The following is a 20,848-nucleotide window of genomic DNA, read 5'->3' as shown; positions in this document are numbered from 1 at the left end:
GAGGGCTACCCGTATAAAAACTAGGGTTCTAGTGGAAAAAGGTCGGGAAACTTTGCCCCTGATAGGTTAGTTTTCTGTTTGCCACGATTAAAACAGAAAAACAAAAAAGACCACTGCCAAATTCTCTGTATTATATTTATCTGGCTAGACACTCAACAATATTACTTTCTACATGAATAGGCTCAGTCAGTGCATTTCCACGTCAGATCAGTTAAGCCTTTATAGTTAAAGAATGTGACGCATTTAATTATCTTTTCTATGAAAGAAGTAATTGAAAGAGGTTTGTTTGTTAATTACTTCTGTTTGCATGTTGCGCCGTTTCCAGAAATTCTGAGTGACGTTGAAATAATTGCATAAAATTAAAACATTAAAAAAAACAACTGATAGAAAATAACCGCAAGGCCTTGATGTGTCAATCATCTGGGCTGAACGATCTTCAAGCCACGTTTGAAAATATATTAGGGAGAGGCTGGGATATTTGAATAGCTTTATCAATTACACAGATCCTGTCTCTGGGTTTCGGCTCAATAGTCCCCACGCCTAGAGTTCTGAAGATAATGACATATTGAAGTAACTGAACAAAACTCAGAGAAAAAAAAGAAGATAAATATATGACCCTCAGGAATAAATAAGGAATTAATCATTTATAGTACTTTAACACCCTGAATAATTAAGTATAAGATTGCCTTTTCTATAAAAGATGGTCAATTAGAACAACAGCAGGATTCAGTGCAAGATGCTGTTACCATAGCAACTGGTGAACATACTTCAAAATCTGGGCTGTGCCATGCATTGGTGCTCAGTCTGAACTTTCCACAAATCAGATAGGAAATATTTTAAAAATAATGTTAACCAAAACAAGAGAATAGATGCAGAACAGAACAATGCATGGATTATATTCAAGGGGTGCTGGGATTCAGGCTGGTACTTTTTTTTCCTTTGGCATTCTGGACTTTCATTTTCTTGAGTGAGTGTTATGTGATGCCTGAAATCAGTGGATTCAGTGGTTTGATTTGGGTAAGACATTTTACTTAACGAAGAGAAAGACTACAGGTGACATGATAGCCGTGTTCCAATATATCAGGGGCTGCCACAAAGAAGAGGGAGTCAAGCTATTCTCCAAAGCACCACAAAGGCAAGACAAGAACAATGGATGGAAACTAGTCAAGGAGAGAAGCAACCTAGAACTAAGGAGAAACTTCCTGACAGTTAGAACAATTAACCAGTGGAACAACCTGCCTCCAGAAGCTGTGAATGCTCCAACACTGGAAGTTTTTAAGAAGAGACTGCACAGCCATTTCTCTGAAATGGTATAGGGTTTCCTGCCTGAGCAGGGGGCTGGACTAGATGACCTCTATTATTATTGTTGTTGTTGTTGTTGTTGTTGTTATTATTATTATTATTATTATTATTATTATTATTATTATTATTATTATTATTATTATAAAACTTTTATTCATTAAACATGAACCTCAGTCAACTGAACAATCAAATTGACTGGCGCTGATAGTTGACATGGGTTGCTGCTAACATCCTAGGTCTCAACCAGGTATCTCCTTAAAATGTAAGATGTTCCGAGTAGCGCAGTTTTTTGTAGCTTTGCTGGAGTTATTGCAGGAAACTGCAATTTCTTGATGTATTTTGCAACGTTTTTGGACATAGTTCCCAGTGCCCCGATGACAGTGGGTATCACTGTTACACGTTTCATCCATAATCACGCAGTTTCGATGGCCAGGTCATGGTATTTCCTAATTTTTTCCAGTTCTTTTTTTTCTGACTCTATCATCATCATCATCATCATCATCACGTAGTGCCTTTTAAGAAGTTGGTTGATTAACAGTACATGGTACAGTATTTAATTACTTCTGACATGCCAGTACAATTTTTGGATGAAACTAATGAGGTTTTAAATGCTTTACTGTCTGAGTATTAGTACGCTTTTAGGCCAAGTATGGTTAGGCTGATGTTGGAATTTATTGGGATTTTAAACTGGCTACTTAGATTTTTTTTCTAACACTTCAGTGGTCTTCAGTGGTCCTTTAGTGTCCAAAGTCACCCAGCCAGCTTCCGTGCCTAAGGCGGGACTAGAACTCACCGTCTCCTGGTGATTGGCCCAAAATCATCCAGCCGGCTTTTGTGCCTCAGGCAGCACTCTAGAACTCACAGTCTCCTAGTTTCTAGGTCATCATCATCACCACTACATCAGACTGTCTCAACTTCTTATTTCAGTGAAGACTAGCTTTCATTTTGGGTTAAAAAGCGGGCTTTTTTTTGTAAGCTGGATAGCTATTTCCACTGCTTTCATTTGAAATACTATTTGCAAATGGCTTCCCCCCCCCCTTCCCTCACAACTACTATTATTTTTTTCTTGCTGAGTCTAATCTCCTTTAAAAGCTTGTCCTATTCATTTTCTCCCCTAATGATAGCTACTTGTCTGAAGTGCCCTTGGTAACTGCAAATCAAAGCCCCACTGTTCTTAACCAGTAGAATAAATACCTGAGGTGTTCTGCTTAATTGCAGTCTGGAAATGTCAACTTTCAAAATGTATATCTTTAATTTAATTTGTCTATGTCTAGGACTACCGTAAAACACTGAGCCATAAATGTGTTAAGTGGAATATATTAAAAAATCAGATTAAAAAAAAAAGAGTGCTGGAGCTTCTCTTGCTTTTACCGATGTGCACATCTTGAATTTGTTCATGACTGACTTTCGCTGGAGATGACCAGGCTGAGCCTGAAAGGAGGGTTAAACGCGTCATAAGTCATGAGTCCCTGCACACCTACCTTGACTGCCTTCTTAATTACCACTCACTTCCCTTGACCGTTAGTAGCTCAGATTTTTGTCATGAGGTCAAGCTTGCAATAAATCTTTATAGTCATCTGAACTGCCTGAATCTCTCCATTTCCCCGGCTCTTGACCATAATTTTTTTCATCGACAGGTTTGTTTCTTTCGCCGTGACAGGTGGGAGATCTCAAGTTTTGAAGATCAATGCAGATCTTACGGAATCTTTCCAATTGTTATTTCTGGTCCCGGTTCAGTGCTTTAGCTTTTTGGAACTTGGGACCTAGCGTTCTTTTACATACAGACAGCGTTAATAAATGTCTTCATATATTTTTGATTGATGGGACTCCCGCTGAATGATCTGTCTTTTCACATGGAGGCAAAAATGATCACCCACAAGAAGCAGATGCTTTTCTATTATAGCCTGTCTGTTTTTTAAAATGCCTCCGTAGAGAGATTTAGTTATTAATTTGCTTCTCATTTTTTTTATTGTATCGCCTCTTCTGATCATTGATTTTGTTATTAATAATGTTTCTGCTTTGAAGGTTTGTGAGTAATGGTTTTCCTGAAAGGCAGCGAACACTCCCCCCCCCTTTTTTTTGCACCACAAGTGCTTCTTGAAAGTTCATAAATTTGAAAGAAGAGAGAAAGGATTAAAAAGTCAATAAAGAGTATCCGTAATATGAGGAAAGAGCCTTTAAAGTGGTAAAATGTAATCAAATGATGCCAATTTTATGTATACTTGAAAGTGACTCCTACTGCATTTAGACTCTCTACAGTGGAACCATTCATTCATTCATTCATTCATTCATTCATTCATTCATTCATTGCATTTTGGAATCATCCATCTCCTTCACAGAGGGGCTCTGGGCAGTGTACAATAAAAGATTAAAGATTAAAAACATTACATGAAAATTAAGATTTAAATGAGGAAAGGATTTAAAAGAGGCTGTATGTACATGTGTTTCTCAACCCTGGCAACTTTTAAGATGTGAGGACTTCCACTGCCTCAACCCAGTGGAGGATTTGAACCTCATAGAAAGATCTGCGACTATGTGTACAGTACCTCAGGATTCCCACAAACAACAAAACCTGGCACTGTCAAAAAAAATCATTAGCAAAATTAGCAGTGTTTGAAGGAGTGTCTTCTTCCAGTCACATCTAGCCGACCTACCAGAGTGGGGAGGTGAGGAATGCTGTGGGTCCCTTCTCCTAAGGAGCAACATCTAGTGGGACCAAGAAGGGGGACCTTCTCGGTGGTGGCTCCCTCCCTATGGAACATCATCCCTGCAGAAATGAGATTGGCCCCCACTTTGACCCCCTTTCACAAGGCCCTGAAGGTTTGGTTTTTGCCACAGGCCCAGGGAACCCAGAGTGGGATGGATCTCATCGAGTGGCTTGTTCAACCAATTGTCACCCGGGGAGTGATAGTTTGTCACTATTGTTTTTTTCTATGGGGGTTTTGCTTGTTTGTTTTTTGTAAGCAGCTCAAGAGTCTGAGAGTGAATAAATGCCCTTAAATAAATAAATAAATTTCAAACATCATTATCGCCTAGAACGGGGTAGGCAACCTCGGCTCTTTTATGACTCATGGACTTCAACTCCCAGAATTCCTGAGTCAGCTGACTCAGGAATTCTGGGAGTTGAAGTCCATGAGTCATAAAAGACCCGAGGTTGCCTACCCCTGTCCTAAACCACTGTTCGAATAGTTTTCTTCTTCTCCATTTTATAGCGTACAATGATATGCCTGTGTTTTCTTTAAAATCTGAAGGCAGAGGGAAACAAAAGTTTCTTGACAAGGACTTGGGTTCGTTTTATGAGCCTCTACTTCATTGTTGGCTTAGTCGCCGACTCTTTTTTTTAAGGGTTGGCTTTATTCTAGCAAGGGTGATCGGGCCTGAGTATATTTCGTGCCACTATATCAAAACAGTCTTAATACTTAATTATAAAAAAAAAAAAGGTGGGGGGGAGTTGCGGGTGCCTTCAACTTCCTTCCGAATGAATCTGTAATTTGTTTCCTGGGTTATCTCTCCAATTCAGGCGTATTGATGACGACAAGGGAAGAACTCACGAACTGGAGCATTCTGCTATCAAATGCATGCGTGGGATCCTCTACTGCTACATGCGCCAGGCTGATAAGGTAAAGCGTTGCCTTGTGGACAGAAGCAGACGCTTAATTCTAAAGGATTAAGTTAATTGTAAGCATGAAAACGTTTCGGTGGCAAACAAATTAAACGCGCAATAGATGCGACGCCAGTTTGCCTGCTGCCAGAAAAAAGTTTTATTTCTAGGCTCTGGCCCTAAAATAGTTAAAAGCCACAGAGGAAGGCGTGCGCAACATAGTCGATCAACTCTTTGGGGTGTTTCAAAGCAAGCCCCCTTTTAATTACATTTAAAACTTGAACCGAGGGCAAACCAGGGGCTGCTAGTTGATCTGGTGTTGTTGGAAATGCAGACTCGACATACGGCCACGATGGAGCCCAAAGTTTATGTTGCCAAGTGAGACATTCGTTAAGTGAATTTTGCCGGGACAAATTGACCCCGGGACACTGCGACCGTCATAAATACGAGCCAGTTGTCAAACGTCTGAATTTTGATCATGTGACCCTGGGGATGCTGCAAGGGTCGTAAGTCTGAAAAATGGCCATGAGTCATTTTTTTCAGTGCTGTTGTAACTTCTAATAGTCACTGAATGGACCGTTGTAAGTCGGGGACTCCCTGAACAGTAGGGAGTTGACTTGTCTCATGAAAACCACCAAGGAAAATACGGCTTAAATGGCCAGAAAGAACGTTGTATGACAAGCACCTGATTACAGACTAAAAGCTGCCTTGGGCAAGTGCTGCTCGTGTGAGTGTTACACAAATAAGAGTGACAACGTTTCCACGATTGGGAAAATAGCTTGAATGTAGCCACTTCAGTTCCTTCAAGGTGTGGGTAACTTCCTTATGTACACATTCTTTTTTCTCTTATACAACCCACCCCAGTTGACCACGCATTTCTGCAACATTCTTGTGTGTGTTAACTATTTCAGCCATAAAGTCTACTAAGGTAAATCAGGATTCCAGTCATTTTAAGCTGCCTCCAAGTGCATTCTGACATTTCTCATCCAGAAAAAGAATTTGTATCGCTTCCACTGCTCAGCCACCCTTGAAGCACAAAGCATTTTTCTGGTGTCCCAGTTACTGACCAGCATTTTACGTACTTTAAATTACACATATAACCACTTTTTAAGTTGTACTCTTTAACTGGGAAGGTTTGGATGATCTATGCGTAGTTCTAAGTAACCTTCCCGATTAGTTATTATCTTTTAAATATTATTTAATAATTTTATTAAACATTATTTGTCCATCTTGAAGGTATTAGGAAATACTTTAAAGACAGGCAAATAGTATTTAGTATGCTTTCTTTTCTTAAAAATGTTGTTTGTATTGGTGCTCCACTCTATTCTCATTAAAGCTTTACAAAAATAGCAGATAGTTTTAAAAATGCAGTGGGTCCATGCTATTTAAGGGATGACATGTTCCTTTACTTTCCTATCAGCTCTGAAAAATTTAGTTTGACAAGGTCTTCTTGAAGTGTGGCATTTCTCTCTTTTTTAGGGTTTATTTGACATGGTGCTGTGCAATCATCTTTGACATAGTTAATCAGAAAAGATTATTTATGACTTCAGGGCCCTAGGAAGATCCTGCCTTGTCGCAAATGGAATGAATTTCCTGCCCTAAGTTGGTGTATAAATTTATTTTCCTTATAACGATGTTAGAATTTGTTCTCGTTCACTATTTAATGCTGGCTGAAGAGAGTATAAATTTTTTGCTATAAAATAATGTTAAGTCTCATTTTCCTAATAGGATTTTGGCACAATCAGATTCAGCAATAACAAATATATATATATATTTGTGAAATTAGATTTTTGTTTAGTGCTTGAACAATGAAGTCCATTGTGTCTCACCGGCTCCTTTTGAGAATTTTCAGGAGAAAATGGATTGAGGTTACGTGTTGCTCTTTGAATGAAAAGCAACATACCATTGGAGCATTCAGAACTAGTTGTGTGGGTTTCAATGAGTTGTGTGAATAATTACCCTCTTCCAAGGATCAAAAGTGAGCACAGTGTGAATGTCAGACTGGAAATCTTGTAGGTTTTGACAGCTGCCTGTGGGCTAGAACATACAATGTTGTTTAAACTGCACTCATATGACATACTATGAGGGCAATTCGGAAATAAACCTCTGCTTGGTTATCAATGACAGACACTTGCAGATACAGAACTTTTATTATTATACACATTAGAAAACTACAACATGACATGACTTTTCAACATTATCGCCATTCAAATTGAGGCACTTGTCATAACGTCTTACAAGATTTCAAATGCCTTAGTAGTCATCGTTCGGCGCCAAATCTGGGTTATGTGTGTGTGTGTGGGGGGGTGATCAAAAACATCCCAATGGAACTGCTTCAAAAGTTCTTGGGTGCGTCTAGCGGTGTGCGGGTGAGCATTGTCGTGAACCAACACCACAGCATGCCCAGATGCTTGTTACGGATGGCTCGCCTGAGTTTTTGTAACATTTCACTGTAGACTTCTGAATTGATGGTTTTGAAAGTGAGATCTACTTGGAAATAAGATCATTTGAGCTGACGGTGCTCCATGGCTTCAGATTTTGAAATAGGCAGCTTGGATGAGAATAGAGTGCCTGGAAGGAAAGCATCAGAACAGCAAAAATAAAAAATAAAAGAGTTAATGTTTTCAATAGATGGCAGGGCTATTTAACAATCCTATAATTTGTCTACCTAGCCTTGACATCAGACATCATTATCGTGAAATATCTTTTGAAAAGTTATGCTACACTAGAAGTAATCTCATTCCAAAGTACGGAGTTGGGCTAATGGTGCCAGTGGTTTGGAGCAGGGAGACATAAAAAGCCAACTCATCTCCCCACATCTGATGGGTTTTGAAAAAGTAGTTTAATATACCTTATCATTACACCATGATAGTTTCATTTTATTTGCCTGGCCCGTGTCAAGAGCTCAAAGGCTTGATATTAAATACAGCTATATTGTGCTTTGCATAAACAAATACTCAGCACAAGTAAGTAAGTTCCGCTACCTTGTTTTTCTGTAATTTTAGCTTTCAGCCTCTAGCTAATCGTGGTTTAAAATTTCTTTTGGCACGATAAAGCTTTTTTTCTTCTTCTTGATGTTGCACAATGCTAAGCGAATGGGAATAAGAACGAACAGTTGTTAGCAGATGATAACCTGTAAATTTGCTACTGATTTATCTCTGATGTTTCCTTTTTCCCCTCCAATATCTTACAAGGTGACATATGCCGGCAATTACTCAGCATTATTCTCCTGATATTTGGGAACGCCAGGTGTGATGAAATCTACATTTTCAACACCCTGCACCTGAACTTACAGAAACCACAGGCAGAGTCTGTCACTTCTTATTTTGTAGCGCAGCTTTGGCACAAAAAGGGAAGACAAACAGAAGAAAAGTAGATGTTACAAGGCAAAAAAAAAAAGTAAAAAAGAGAGATGGACAAAGGATTTTTTTTTAAAAAAAGAAACAACAATAAAAAAACCCTTTCAGAATATGGCCAAAATAATCTCCCAAACCCATGAAGAAGAAAATGTGTAATATTTTTTTCCCCTAGGTTCAACAATATAAGCAAGATCCTAAGCCATCCACTTGCCTGCATTCGGTTTTCAACGTTCACACAGGTGATGAGGTCTTTTCTCACGAGGAATATGGTCATTTGCAGGTATGAAGCAATTTTTTTTTAAAAAAAATCTACAACACAGTGGGTTGTAGATTTCCCTCCTGCTGTTTAGTTAAAGGCAACAGTTCTTCTAAAATGTCTTCAATTATGGAGCTTGACAAATTGATTTAACCTACAACAACAGCAAGCTGTTTTGTAGTCTGATTTGTTGCTATATAATTCAGTGTAAACAATACCAAGGTAATGGGCAAAATGAATTGTTGCTCTCTTTGAAACACGGCAAGCTTGGATCTGTAAATGCAGACCTTAAAATACATTTATAGATTGATTCTAAGAATTCCTGATCTGGATACTCTGTTCTGGTTGGGGAATCAATTTCCCCTTCCAGAATATAGCCAGCTACTTAATTAAAAGTTAATGGGTTTTTTAAATTTAATTCTTCTTTTCTTTCTTCCTCCCGTTCAATGGAGTTTCTTTATTGCATATGTTGGATTTTGGACTGTCATATGTCAATTTTACCTGGGATAACAGTAATCTCATTCCTAACTATGATAGATTAGAATTTTCTCAATGACAAGCAATGACAAATCGTTTCTAACACAGTGTTTGTGTGGGGTTTGGGGTTTTTTTCCCCGGCCTCAGAACATCTTCAGAATCACTTTGAAATGCAATATTATACACTGTAATACAGTGAAAATATTTCCTGCTGGGCACAGTTTGGTTCTGGGGCTGTGCAATTTGATGAATTTTAGACATCACATTGCAAATTAACTAACTGCTATGGCTGCTTTGGTTTGGAGAATGTAGGGTTGTTTTTTTCCCCATGCTATTTTCATTGCTGTGTGTTTTGGGTTTTTTTTAAAATTCCATTTATATCCCGCCCCAGGAATAACGTTTTTCCAAGTCATGATCGTGGGAGAGACAGACGTCTATAATTTTGTATCCCTGAGCCTTTATCGCTTTGTTTGCCTTTGCGACCATCTTTAAACTGGAGGGTGTTTTTTTTTTTAAATTCCATTTATATCCCGCCCTTCTCCGAAGACTCAGGGTGGCTTACAAGCTTAGCAGTAGCCTTCATTCTATGTATATGCCTGCTTATTAGGGCTTTCGTCCCCCCCCCCCCAAGCGACATTTTTAACAAAGTCAGCTTATTGCCCCCAACAATCTGGGTCCTCATTTTACCTACCTCGGAAGGATGGAAGGCTGAGTCAACCTTGAGCCTGGTGGGACGCGAAATTGCACTAATTGCAGGCAGCTGGTGTTACTTAAGGAGGCATTAGCCCACTTGCTCCACCAAGGCTCACTTGGGGAATTTCTACTGTGAGACAGTTGTTTAAATATGGTGATGTTGTTACGGTTCGCCTCCTTGAAAGAAGAAAAACTCTGAAGGCTTTCATTTTTAAGACTTTTTTCCTTTATATTATCAGGTGAACGGATGTAATTTGGCATGTTATGATGTGGGCAGCCTTTTATGCACGATTATTTCCTTTGAATTGCTTCCCCAGCAATAACGTCTTGTAGAAAATGGCCGTGGCAGATGAGGCTGGCATCTAAGAGATAATGATGTCAACAGAAGAAAACAGCCCATTTTTCAGACATGTAAATCAAATCTTATGGATCAGATGCTGAACATGGTTAAAATGAGGGCTCCCCTCCGCATAAATGAATGTTTTTATTTATGAGGAAGAGATGGAGGACTTCTCCGGCTGCCAGGATCAACTTCTCTTCTTCTGTTCTTTGTATCATTTCACCCAGGGGTGTTTCTTGCTTCCTTTAAGGACCGATGGATTCAATTTCTTTGGGGTTGGATTGCAAGCGGTCCTCCGTTTGCGACCACAAGGGAGCCCCAAATTTCTGTGGCTACTTGAAACATTGCTTAAGGGCGCTTGGCCCCATTTTGCCACCTGCCTTGCCAACATCGGTTAAATGAATCCCTGCAGTTGTTCAGTTAGCAACACGGTTGTTAAGTGAATCTGGCTTCCCCACTGACTTTGCTGGGACATCGCAACCGTCGTAAATAGGAACCAGTTACCAAATATGTGAACTTTCATCATGTGATCAAGGGGATGATGGAATGGTTGTAAGTGTGGAAAAACTATCATAAGGTCCCTTCCAACTCTGTTATTCTGTTAGCATGAAGCCTCACCAGCTCAAGGTTGACTCAGCCTTCCATCCAGATTGTTGGGGGCAAGACGCTGACTCTGTAAATTGCTTAGAGAGTATGGAAAGCACTATGAAGCGGTATATAAGTCTAAGTGCTATCTTCCTTCCTTCCTTCCTTCCTTCCTTCCTTCCTTCCTTCCTTCCTCCCTCCCTCCCTCCCTCCCTCCCTCCCTCCCTTCCTCCCTTCCTTCCTTCCCAGTGCTTAGAATGCAGTAAGGTAAAGGTAAAGGTTCCCCCACACACGTGTGCTAGTCATTTCCGACTCTAGGGGCCGGTGCTCATCTCTGTTTCAAAGCCGAAAAGCCAGCGCCTGTCCGAGGACGTCTCCGTGGTCATGTGGCCGGCATGACTAGACGCCAAAGGCGCACGGAACGCTGTTACCTTCCCACCGGAGTGGTCCCTATTTTTCTACTTGCATTTTTTACGTGCTTTCGAACTGCTAGGTTTGCAGAAGCTGGGATGAGTAACAGGTGCTCGCTCTGTTACGCGGCACTCGGGATTCGACCCGCCAAACTGCCGACCTTCTGATCGACAAGCTCGGCGTCCTAACCCACTGAGCCACCGCGTCCCTTTAGAATGCAGTATTGCAGGCTAATTCTGCCCACTGCCAGGAGTTCGATCCTGACCAGCTCAAGGTTGACTCAGCCTTCCATCCTTCCAAGGTCGGGAAAAATGAGCACCCAGATTGTTGGGGGGCAAATATGCTGCCTCCGTAAACAGCTTACAAGGGGAAGTGACAGCACTCTGAAGTGGTATATAAGTGCCATTGCTCTCAGCAAGTCCTGGAACACTTTCTCTTTCCTGTTCAGCCATTTATTTCTCCTCTGTCTGTCCAGTCTTGTAAGCTGTCCCTAAAAAAATTTATAAACCTGGCTCTGAGTGCTGAAATGATTTGCTTTCCAAACAATTTCGAAATGAAGTTGAGGGCTGCAGGTTGCCTTATTCCACTCTAGAGGGATCTGAGCATCAGTGATCATGAAATAAAGATTTTTTTAAAAAATGCCGCAAGCCCAAACGGATGTCCTGCGATTGAATTCTGTCCCTTTTATTCGACAGTTGGTATTTTCTAAAACGAATGCCGAAGGAACCGTCGGTGTTCCTTGAAGAGGCATCTCCCAATCCCTGAACTGTGCTTCATATCCTGTCGATGCAACTCAAGAGACACGAGGCAAACATACCGCAGGAAGCTTCCAGCTCCCAAGCCTCTTGAGGGATTCTCAACCTCTTCCAGATACCTGCATTTCTCCCCCCCCCAAATTTTACACCTGTTCTTTTCATTCCTTCAGGTTTTCCTAGAGACTTTGACTGCAGGCATCATAGGGCGTGCAGGCTAATTTTTTTTTCCCTTGACAGGATTATGTCTTTTATCTCTTCCTTTTTCCTTCACCCAGATAAACGCTGTATCCCTCTTCCTGCTGTACCTGGTCGAGATGATTTCATCAGGCCTGCAAGTCATCTACAACACAGACGAGGTAGGAATGACCCAATTCCGTATCTCAGGAAAGCCGACCGAAGGAGTCTTACGGGAGTCCTTTAAACAAAATGGAAGGAAATTCGTTTCCTTGGGCGTTTTCTGGGATCGCTGAATTGAATTAAAATTGGAGCGATGGGTTTGTTTGGGGTTTTTTTTCCTTCTTTTTCTTGCTTTCTTGTCCTGAATGATAGCAAGAAACTATTTCTGTTAGCATTTCTGCTAACCATGTAAAAGCGAGGTCAGGGGTCTCCAGATTTAGCTGTTTATTATAGAGATTCTCAGTCGTCCAGGTCACGCTTTTCCAAAAGGTGCTTCTCCTTGATTTTTGTTTCTTGGAAGACGTTTCACTTCCCATCCAAGAAGCTTCGTCAGTTCTGACTGAATGGTGGAGAATGGAAGGATTTGTACTCCTTGCAGTCATCTGGCCGTTAGCACTCTTTCTGAGAGTCTTTGAGACCACTTGGAGGTTTATCTGTGCCTTCGGGGTCACCTGAATAGTGCAAACGGGTGTGGAGCCTTCTTGGAACTGCTGAAAGGACTGGGTTATAAATAGGAGGTAGGTGGGGGCTGAAGAAGCTTCTTGGATGAGAAGCGAATCGTCTTCAGGGAAAAACAAAGTCCACTTGCCTTTTGAAAAGCACCAATTCTCCAAACGTGGCCATTTTAAGGTCTGTGGACTTCCAACTCCCAGAATTCCTCAGCCAGCCATACAGACTGGGGAATTCTGGGAGCTGAAGTCCACGAGTCTTAAAATTGCTGCATTTGGAGACCCCTAGGCTAGGTAAATATGCTGTGAGTCACAAAGCGTTACACACTTGTTTCCCGACCTTCGCTCCTTCCGACGTGATCTAAAAACCTATTTGTTTGAACAAGCCGGCCTGGTCTGATGGGTTTGGGTTTTAATTATTGTTTTTAAGTAATTTAATTATTGTATTTGGGCACTATGGTTTAATCTGTTTTTAATTTTGGTATTTTGGTATTTATTGCCCTGTTCACCGCCCTGAGTCCTTCGGGAGAAGGGCGGTATTCAAATTAAATTAAATAAAAATAAATTAAATAAATAAATATATCAGCTGAGCACTTCCATGTATTTCAAGAAAATGCCCTTTTCTTCCCTCATCAAATAACAAATGTTTCCTAAAATATAATCTCTGTTTCTTTTTAAGTGGAATATCTATCAATATCCGCATTTGTATTCTGTTGCATGCGGTGGGCTGTTAAAATGCCTGCAGAGATTTCCCTGCTCATTCCAGAAGTGCCACTTAAAACAGCTTCTAAAGCGTGTGTAGAATCATTGTGAATGAATATGTATATGACATCCATATAAATGCATATGAAAGCTAGATCTGGGGAAAATCAAGGTTGGTGGATTCCCACCCTTGAAGCCACGTTTTCTGCGCTGAAGCACTTTTTTTTTTAAATAGAGCCTTTAGTGAAGTGTTTCAACACTACGTAAGTAAACCTGTCTGTAAACAGGCTTTGACAAGAGAAGAAAGATTTTCCTAGGTCTCTTAAATCCAGCTGTCAGTACTTCTCAGTCAGCTGCACAAACCCTTCTATAATTGAGAAGTATTGACCTGAATGTTCCCACTTGTTTACTTCCTCCGGTGGTGAGTTTATTTGCTTTAATCATAGGATGCTTACGTTTCAGCTCCTATGCAATCCCCTGTCCCCAAACATGGCAGGTTTTTAACAGTAACAGACAGTGGGATTTGTAAGGCCGCATAGAAGGAGTTGGGAGTGTCCGTCCCTGTTTTTTTTTTTGTTTTTTTTTGGATGTTGGCATCGTCTGAGATCATCTAGAGATGTTCATACCTAAAATGAGATTTGGATAAGAAATTGGCTTGCACATTTCAATCATTCCTCTATACCAGACATGTCAAACACAAGGCCCGGGGGCCGGATCTGGCCTGCGAAGTGGTTTTATGTGGCCCGCGAAGCCACCCTGGAAACAGTGAGGGAACGGCCCCCACTGCCTTGGCCCTGGCCCAGAGACCCTCCTCCTGCCAGAGACCCTCAGATCAGTCCCACTCCTGCCCAGGCCCCCATAGGCACCCTTGATGTGAACGATGTAGAGCTGGCCACGCCCACCCAGTAGGCCATACGCACTCTAGCCACGCCCACCCAGCAGGCCACGCCCACCCTGGCCATGCCCACCTGGCCCCCTGAGGGCAACCGCCATGCTGATGCGGCCCTCCATGAAATTGAGTTTGACACCCCTGCCCTATACCAAATTGCCTCTTAAAATGGGTTTATAAATGCTTGGAATAAAGAGAGGAGGAGGAAGAGTAGAAGAAAGAGAAGGAAAAGGAGGAGGAGGAGGAAGAGGAGAAGAAGGAGAAGGAGGAGGAGAGATGGAGGAGGAAGAGAAAGTGGAGGAGAAGAAAGGAAAAGGAGAAGGAGGAGGAGGAAGAGGAGAAGGTGGAGGAGAAGAAAGAGGAGGAAGAGGAGGAGGAGAAAAAAAAGGAGGGAGAGGAGAAAAATGAAGAGGAGAAGGAGGAAAAAAGAAGGAGGTGGAGGAGAAGAAAGAATGAAAAGGAGAAGGAGGAAGAGGAGAAGGTGGAGGAGAAGAAAGAAGGACAAGGAGAATAAGGAGAAGGTGGAGGAGAGGAAAGAGAAGGAGAAGGAGGAGAAGAAAGAGAAGGAGAAGGAGGAGAGAAGGAGGAGGAGAAAGTGGAGGAGAAGAAAGGAAAAGGAGAAGGAGAAGCAAGAGGAGAAGGTGGAGGAGAAGAAAGAAGGAGAAGAAGGAGGTGGAGGAGAAGAAAGAGAAGGAAGAGGAGGAGGAGGAGGAGGAGGAAGATTCCTCTGGTTGAGTTACATGTCACATACTTTCCATTTGTCACTAACTGAGTGGTTTTGTCCTCTGAATGTTCCGATGGGTGTTGCTTCTAAGCCCTGGGCCCTCCCCATTTCCCCCCCCCACACACACACACTTTATTTCGCATTGAGACTAATCCCTCCCGCAAGATGTTGTTATGCCTACTGAGTGTACTGAAGCTATTCATTATTATCCCTTCTTTCCCTTGGAGGTAAATGAGCTGCCTGCAGTAGCAGATGAAAATGGTGAGCTTGCTCTAAATGGCGGAATCCATGGAATGGGCTTTGTTTCTCTGTGTAGAGCAATGAGATTTGTTAACTCCTTACAAACAGAAAAGGATTATTTCCCCCGATTCTTGGAGCAACGTATTGCGTGCCTCCTCTGTCCCTGAAAATTCGGATCTGTAGAAGGACACAGACCGATATTTGAAATGTCTTTAAATTTTGAGTAGATTGAATATGGTTTAATTCTGCAGTTTAGAAGGAAGGAAGGAAGCCAGGCTAAAGGGACTCTACTGATTAAAGAAAAAAATACGAATACTTTTATTGCCACGTGGAAACCACTTTTAGATTTGAGCCTTGGTGGCGCAGTGGGCTAACGCCTCCTTAAGTAACACCAGCTGCCTGCAATTAGTGCAGGTTCGAGTCCCACCAGGCTCAAGGTTGAGTCAGCCTTCCATCCTTCCCAGGTAGGTAAAATGAGGACCCAGATTGTTGGGGGCAATAAGCTGACTTTGTAATAATGCCGCTTGGGGGGGCCCAAAAGCCCTAATAAGCAGGCATATACATAGAATGAAGGCTATTGTTAAGCACGTTGGTTTGTGCTTAGATTGTAAGCCGCCCTGAGTCTTCGAAGAAGGGCGGGATATAAATGGGATTAAAATAAAATAAAAAAAATTTGTGCTTGAGGTGGGGGGAAAAATGAAATTTTGATTGTGGGCTTTACCAGTTAGATAGATTTGATGTTTCGGAATGGCTAAGTTTATATTATTTTTGTAAAAGTAAAACGTTGAGGTTCGAAGTTGATACTCTATTGCACCACAGGAAGTCAGAAGCCCATGCCTTTTTTTTCTCTATTTTTCTCCCTTATTTTTCTCCCTTTTCCCTTCCTCATCTTTGCTTTGCTTTGCTTTGTATTTGGATTATATCATACAGTATAAACTAATAAAACTTTGTAAATGAAGAAGAAGGATGAAACCCTACTGCCGCTGAACTGTTAAACCTCTGCAGGCATTTGGGCTCTTTCTTGAACTGCATGCAACGTAGTACAGATGCCCTTGAAATTCAGCTAAGAATCCAAATTCCACTTGTTATCTTCCCAAGTGCAGCCCTACAAGTTGTAAACATTTTGAACCCGGGTTTACCAGTAAGGTAGTCCTTGACTTAACAACCAAAATTGAGCCGGAAATTTCTGTTGCTAAGTGAGGCCTTTGTTAAGTGAGTTTTGCCCCATTGCCCCGATTGTTCGGTGAATTACTGCAGTTCTTCAGTTAGTGACACGGTTCTTAAGTGATTCGCTACAGTTGTTTCCCCACTGACTCTGCTTGTCAGAAGGTCCCAAAAGGTCATGACACAACCTTGGGAGACTGCAACCGTCATAAATGTGAGTCAGTTGACAAGCCTGCGAGTTTGGATCCTGTGACCATGGCGATGCTGCAGCGGTCCTAAGTGTGAAAAATGGGTCATCAAGTCCCAGAGGTCCTTTTTCAAGAGGCAACTGGACTTTCTTGTTTCTCTTTGAAGACGTTTCGCTTCTCGTCCAAGAAGCTTCTTCAGCTTCTTCTTGGATGAGAAGCGAAACGACTTCAGAGAAAAACAAAGACAGCCCAGTTGCCTCTTGAAAAAGCACCTTTGGGACAACCATGACCTGTCCTGGAGGACTGAGAGTCACCGTAGACCAGGGGCCTTCAAACTTGGTCCTTTTATAACTTCCGGACTTCAACTCCCAGAATTCCTCGGCCAGCGTGCCTGTCTGAGGAATTCTGGGAGTTGAAGTCCACAAGTCGTAAAAGGGCCAAGTTTGAAGACCCCTGCCGTAGACAGTCACTGACATTTTAATTTCCAATGGTCACTAAATGAACTGTTGTACTATTTATTTATTTATTTTAATCCCATTTATATCCCGCCCTTCTCCGAAGACTCAGGGCGGCTTACAAGCTTAGCAATAGCCTTCATTCTATGTATATGCCTGCTTATTATTAGGGCTTTCACACACACCCCAAGCGGCATTATTACAAAGTCAGCTTAATTGCCCCCAACAATCTGGGTCCTATCTGTACTGCAGCTGCATCCCTTAACACGGGCAAGGCAGGGCAGTTCCAGAATGGAACAAAAAAAAAAAGGTTTACCCTTGCAATTATCAGTACTGTATTATTAAATCTCTTTCCTATGGTAATGTTCCAAGAAAGGAATGAGAAGGTTTGGCACTCCCGATGTGTAATCCTGTTTTTTCAAAGAAAAGCTAACAGGCCTGGCGATGACGAGGAAGAGAGGATTCTCCAGGCCGAGCTTGGAGTAAAATTCAAGTCAAGCCATTCTTCCTGACCTGCTTTTGCTGCTGCAACATAATTTTAAAGAATAATACTCCCACCAATTGCATATCACGCCCGGTAATAATAGCAAACTATGATTACCCACTGAAGACAAGACAAAGACAGAATGATCTGAAGAGCTGGCCGCTTCTTTCAAAGACAGAGCTGTCCAAACACAGAATTTTGCATTTTGCAATGTCTCTCAATTCTATTTCCTTTTCTTATTTGAAGGTCTCTTTCATACAAAACCTCGTTTTCTGTGTGGAAAGGGCCTATCGGGTTCCCGATTTTGGAATGTGGGAAAGAGGAAGCAAATATAACAACGGCAGCACCGAACTGCATTCAAGGTATATATTTTTTTCCCCCACTCCTTTCCCCCCCCCATATGTCCGTTCTTATTATTCTCAATTGTTGTGAACGTCGATGTTGAATTTACGGGGTGATTCGGGTTTCGGTCCCTATCTCATAACCCAGTCTCTGCGAGGTGAAATCCTGCAGCCTTGTGCCTCTGAACTGTTGGGGGGGTTGGGGAAGGCAGCCTAGAAATGTGACACTGAATAAAGTAATGCATATCTTTTAATATGGATATCCACTCAGTGTGCATTTCTAAATGTGTCCTCTATCAAAATATCTTTGAAACTCAAATACTTTGGCCACCTAATGAGAAGGAAGGACTCACTGGAGAAGAGCCTAATGCTGGGAAAGGTGGAGGGCAAGAGAAGAAGGGGACGACAGAGAATGAGGTGGCTGGATGGAGTCACTGAAGCAGTAGGCGTGAGCTTAAAGGGACTCCAGAAGATGGTAGAGGACAGGAAGGCCTGGAGGAACATTGTCCATGGGGTTGCGATGGGTCGGACACGACTTCACAGCTAACAACAACAATCAAAATATCTATTTGTAAATGTAACTCACGGAAAGACAGTAGAGCCGGGGTCTCTAAGCTTGGGAACTTTAAGACCTGTGGACTTCAACTCTCAGAATTCCTCAGCCAGCTTGGAGTTGAAGTCCACAAGTCTTAAAAGTTCCCAAGCTTGGGGACCTCTGCAGTAGAGAAAGATGTTCCAAACATGGGGGATTGGGGGCGGGGGTGGCGGGTTTGTTAAACAGAAAAAGTATTGCTGCTAGCTTATTGCAGATAAGCCTGCTAAAATGTTCCATTGAACTTCCTAACCACTGGGCAAGCTGACCACGGGATGCTGCAAAGGCAGTAAGTGTTAGAGGCGGTCATGAGCCACTGTCTATGGAGACCCTCGGTCATCCAGGTCAGGGATGAAAAAGCACCTTTGGGACTGCCATGACCTGGATGACTGAGAATCTCCATAGAGATTTAGGCCTGCACTTTGGGATGAACACCTTTCGAACAGTGCGGGAGGATGAATGGATTTCCAGAAAAAATTGCAGACTACAGAAAACATTTGTGCTTCGGTTTGAGATGGAGACAACACAGACTCATCCCTTGCGTCCCTGCGCCCGTCTTCAATGGTGAAGGGACACAAGGCAGAAAACCTCCTGCAGCCAAGAAGGCTCCACACCCATTTGCACCACTCAGGTGACCCTGAAGACGCAGACAGACCTCCAAGTGGCCTCAACGACTCTCTAAAAGAAGGCAAATGACCAGCTGTCTGCAAGGGGTATAAATCCTTCCACTCCCCACCATCCAGTCAGAGCTGAAGAAGCTCCAAAACACCTTCAAAGAAAAACAAGGAAGTCCAGTTGCCTCCTGAAAGAGCACCTTTAGGTCATACATCACATTTTTCAGTGCTGTTGTAACTTCAAACAGTCACTAAATGAAAGGTTGTAAGACGAGGACTATCTGTAGCAACGTAATTTTGGGGTTGACTTTTTCAGCAACGATAAACTTTTAAGTCTGCAATTATAAGCCTTGGAAATTTTGGAAAGCTAGCTCAGTAATGTCTAGAAGTACACGAGTCCCACTCATGTTTAAAATATTCAGTTGTCCTGTAACCATTTTGTTCAAGCTGTTTTCAAGCATCTGTGGAATTATTCTGGGGGAAAAAAAAACATTCTTGACATATCCATCTGTGTTTTGTTTCTGAAAAGCAACGTCTTTCTGCTCCGAGCTTTTAGAAAGACTTCGGCATCAGAGTCTTCCACTCATTCTCCTTTGTTCTCAGACTCATCCCGCTGATGTGTTGTCTATCCTTATTAAGATTTTTTTTTTGCTTGTTTATTTGGCTGCCAGTTTTAATGTAGTTTTTTTAATCCACCTGCGGTTTCTTATTTTAGGCTGTTTAGCATGGTCCTTGATTCTTCCCACAGATACCTCATTTCCTAAAAGGAAGAATTTAAATATGAAAGCAAAGGAAGGTTATGGATCTCTTAGTGTTTCGATCCTGATTAGAATCCGGTCTGCTTGTTTTATTCTTGAAGGCTTTTTTCAAAACCTGTTTATCCCATCTATTTTCATTGAGTTCAATTACTTCATTAGCTTAGAGAGCCCATTTGGTGTAGAGGTTATGGCGTCAGGTTACACACTGGGAGACTGTGACCCAAAGGTGCTTTTGAAAAGGCAACTGGACTTTCTTGTGTTTTTTTTCTTGGGAAGCATTTCGCTTCTCATCCAAGAAGATTCTTCAGTTCTGACCAGTCAAGACACCTGACAACAAATCAGGAGTGAAGAAGCTTCCTGGATGAGAAGCGAAACATTTTCAAAGAAACAAAACAAGAAAGTCCAGTTGCCTTTTGAAAAGCATATTTGGGACAACCTGGATGACTGATCACCTCCTTAGACTTTAAGATGGGGGATCATGAGTTTTAATCCCATTTTAAGCATAAAACCAGAGCTGGGTGACCTTGGGCCAAGTCTGTTTCAACCCTAGGAAGGAAGCAAAGGCAATCCATTTCTGAAATCTCCACCAGCAATCAACACTGACTGGAAAGCTGACCCAGATTAGCTTAGGCTGCAAACCATGCCCTGTTTGAATGAATAGCTCCACAATCACTTGATGGGTCCATATGCGTATGTATGTGCACAAACGTGCACAAGAGAGTCTTAATTTAGAGTACGAGTTGGCATTTGAAGAAGATTTGTTCATATATCACATTGTACAGTCCTTCTAAACTTACATGCCTTCTTAGACTGAATGCTTCGGCTTGGATCTGTCTTAAATTAAACCTTGGGGTTTGAAACTAAAGATTGCCCGTAAGACAATGAACAGCAATTTAGGAGCAGAGCGCCTTTATCTCTTATCTCTCATTCTTAAGCAATCATCAATCACAAGCCCAACATTTAACAGCTGCTTAATCACAAAGCTTGGGGAAAGCTGTTCAGTATTTTCCAGAGATGCTAGCTTCTACTTGCATTATTATCGGGCACCACTGAGCCAAGTCACACATTCTTAA

The 20,848-nt window shown here is 41.9% G+C and overlaps 1 protein-coding gene across 4 annotated transcripts in view; it reads left to right on the top strand.

The window, feature by feature from the left end:
* PHKB (phosphorylase kinase regulatory subunit beta) overlaps positions 1 to 20,848 on the top strand; it is a 103,096-nt gene that overhangs the window by 18,932 nt on the left and 63,316 nt on the right. For all 4 annotated transcript variants that reach the window (XM_081335909.1, XM_081335908.1, XM_081335906.1 and 1 more), the window contains 4 exons: positions 4,823 to 4,922; positions 8,435 to 8,542; positions 12,055 to 12,135; positions 17,717 to 17,832. In XM_081335909.1, coding sequence (XP_081192035.1) covers positions 4,823 to 4,922; positions 8,435 to 8,542; positions 12,055 to 12,135; positions 17,717 to 17,832 — 405 coding nt within the window. The remainder of the gene's footprint in view (positions 1 to 4,822; positions 4,923 to 8,434; positions 8,543 to 12,054; positions 12,136 to 17,716; positions 17,833 to 20,848) is intronic.

Source organism: Vipera berus (assembly GCF_964194415.1).
Source record: "Vipera berus genome assembly, chromosome: 10".
Taxonomy (NCBI): Eukaryota; Metazoa; Chordata; class Lepidosauria; order Squamata; family Viperidae; genus Vipera; species Vipera berus.
The sequence above is the reverse complement of the archived record's forward strand: the minus strand, read 5'-3'. Positions and strand labels throughout refer to the sequence as shown.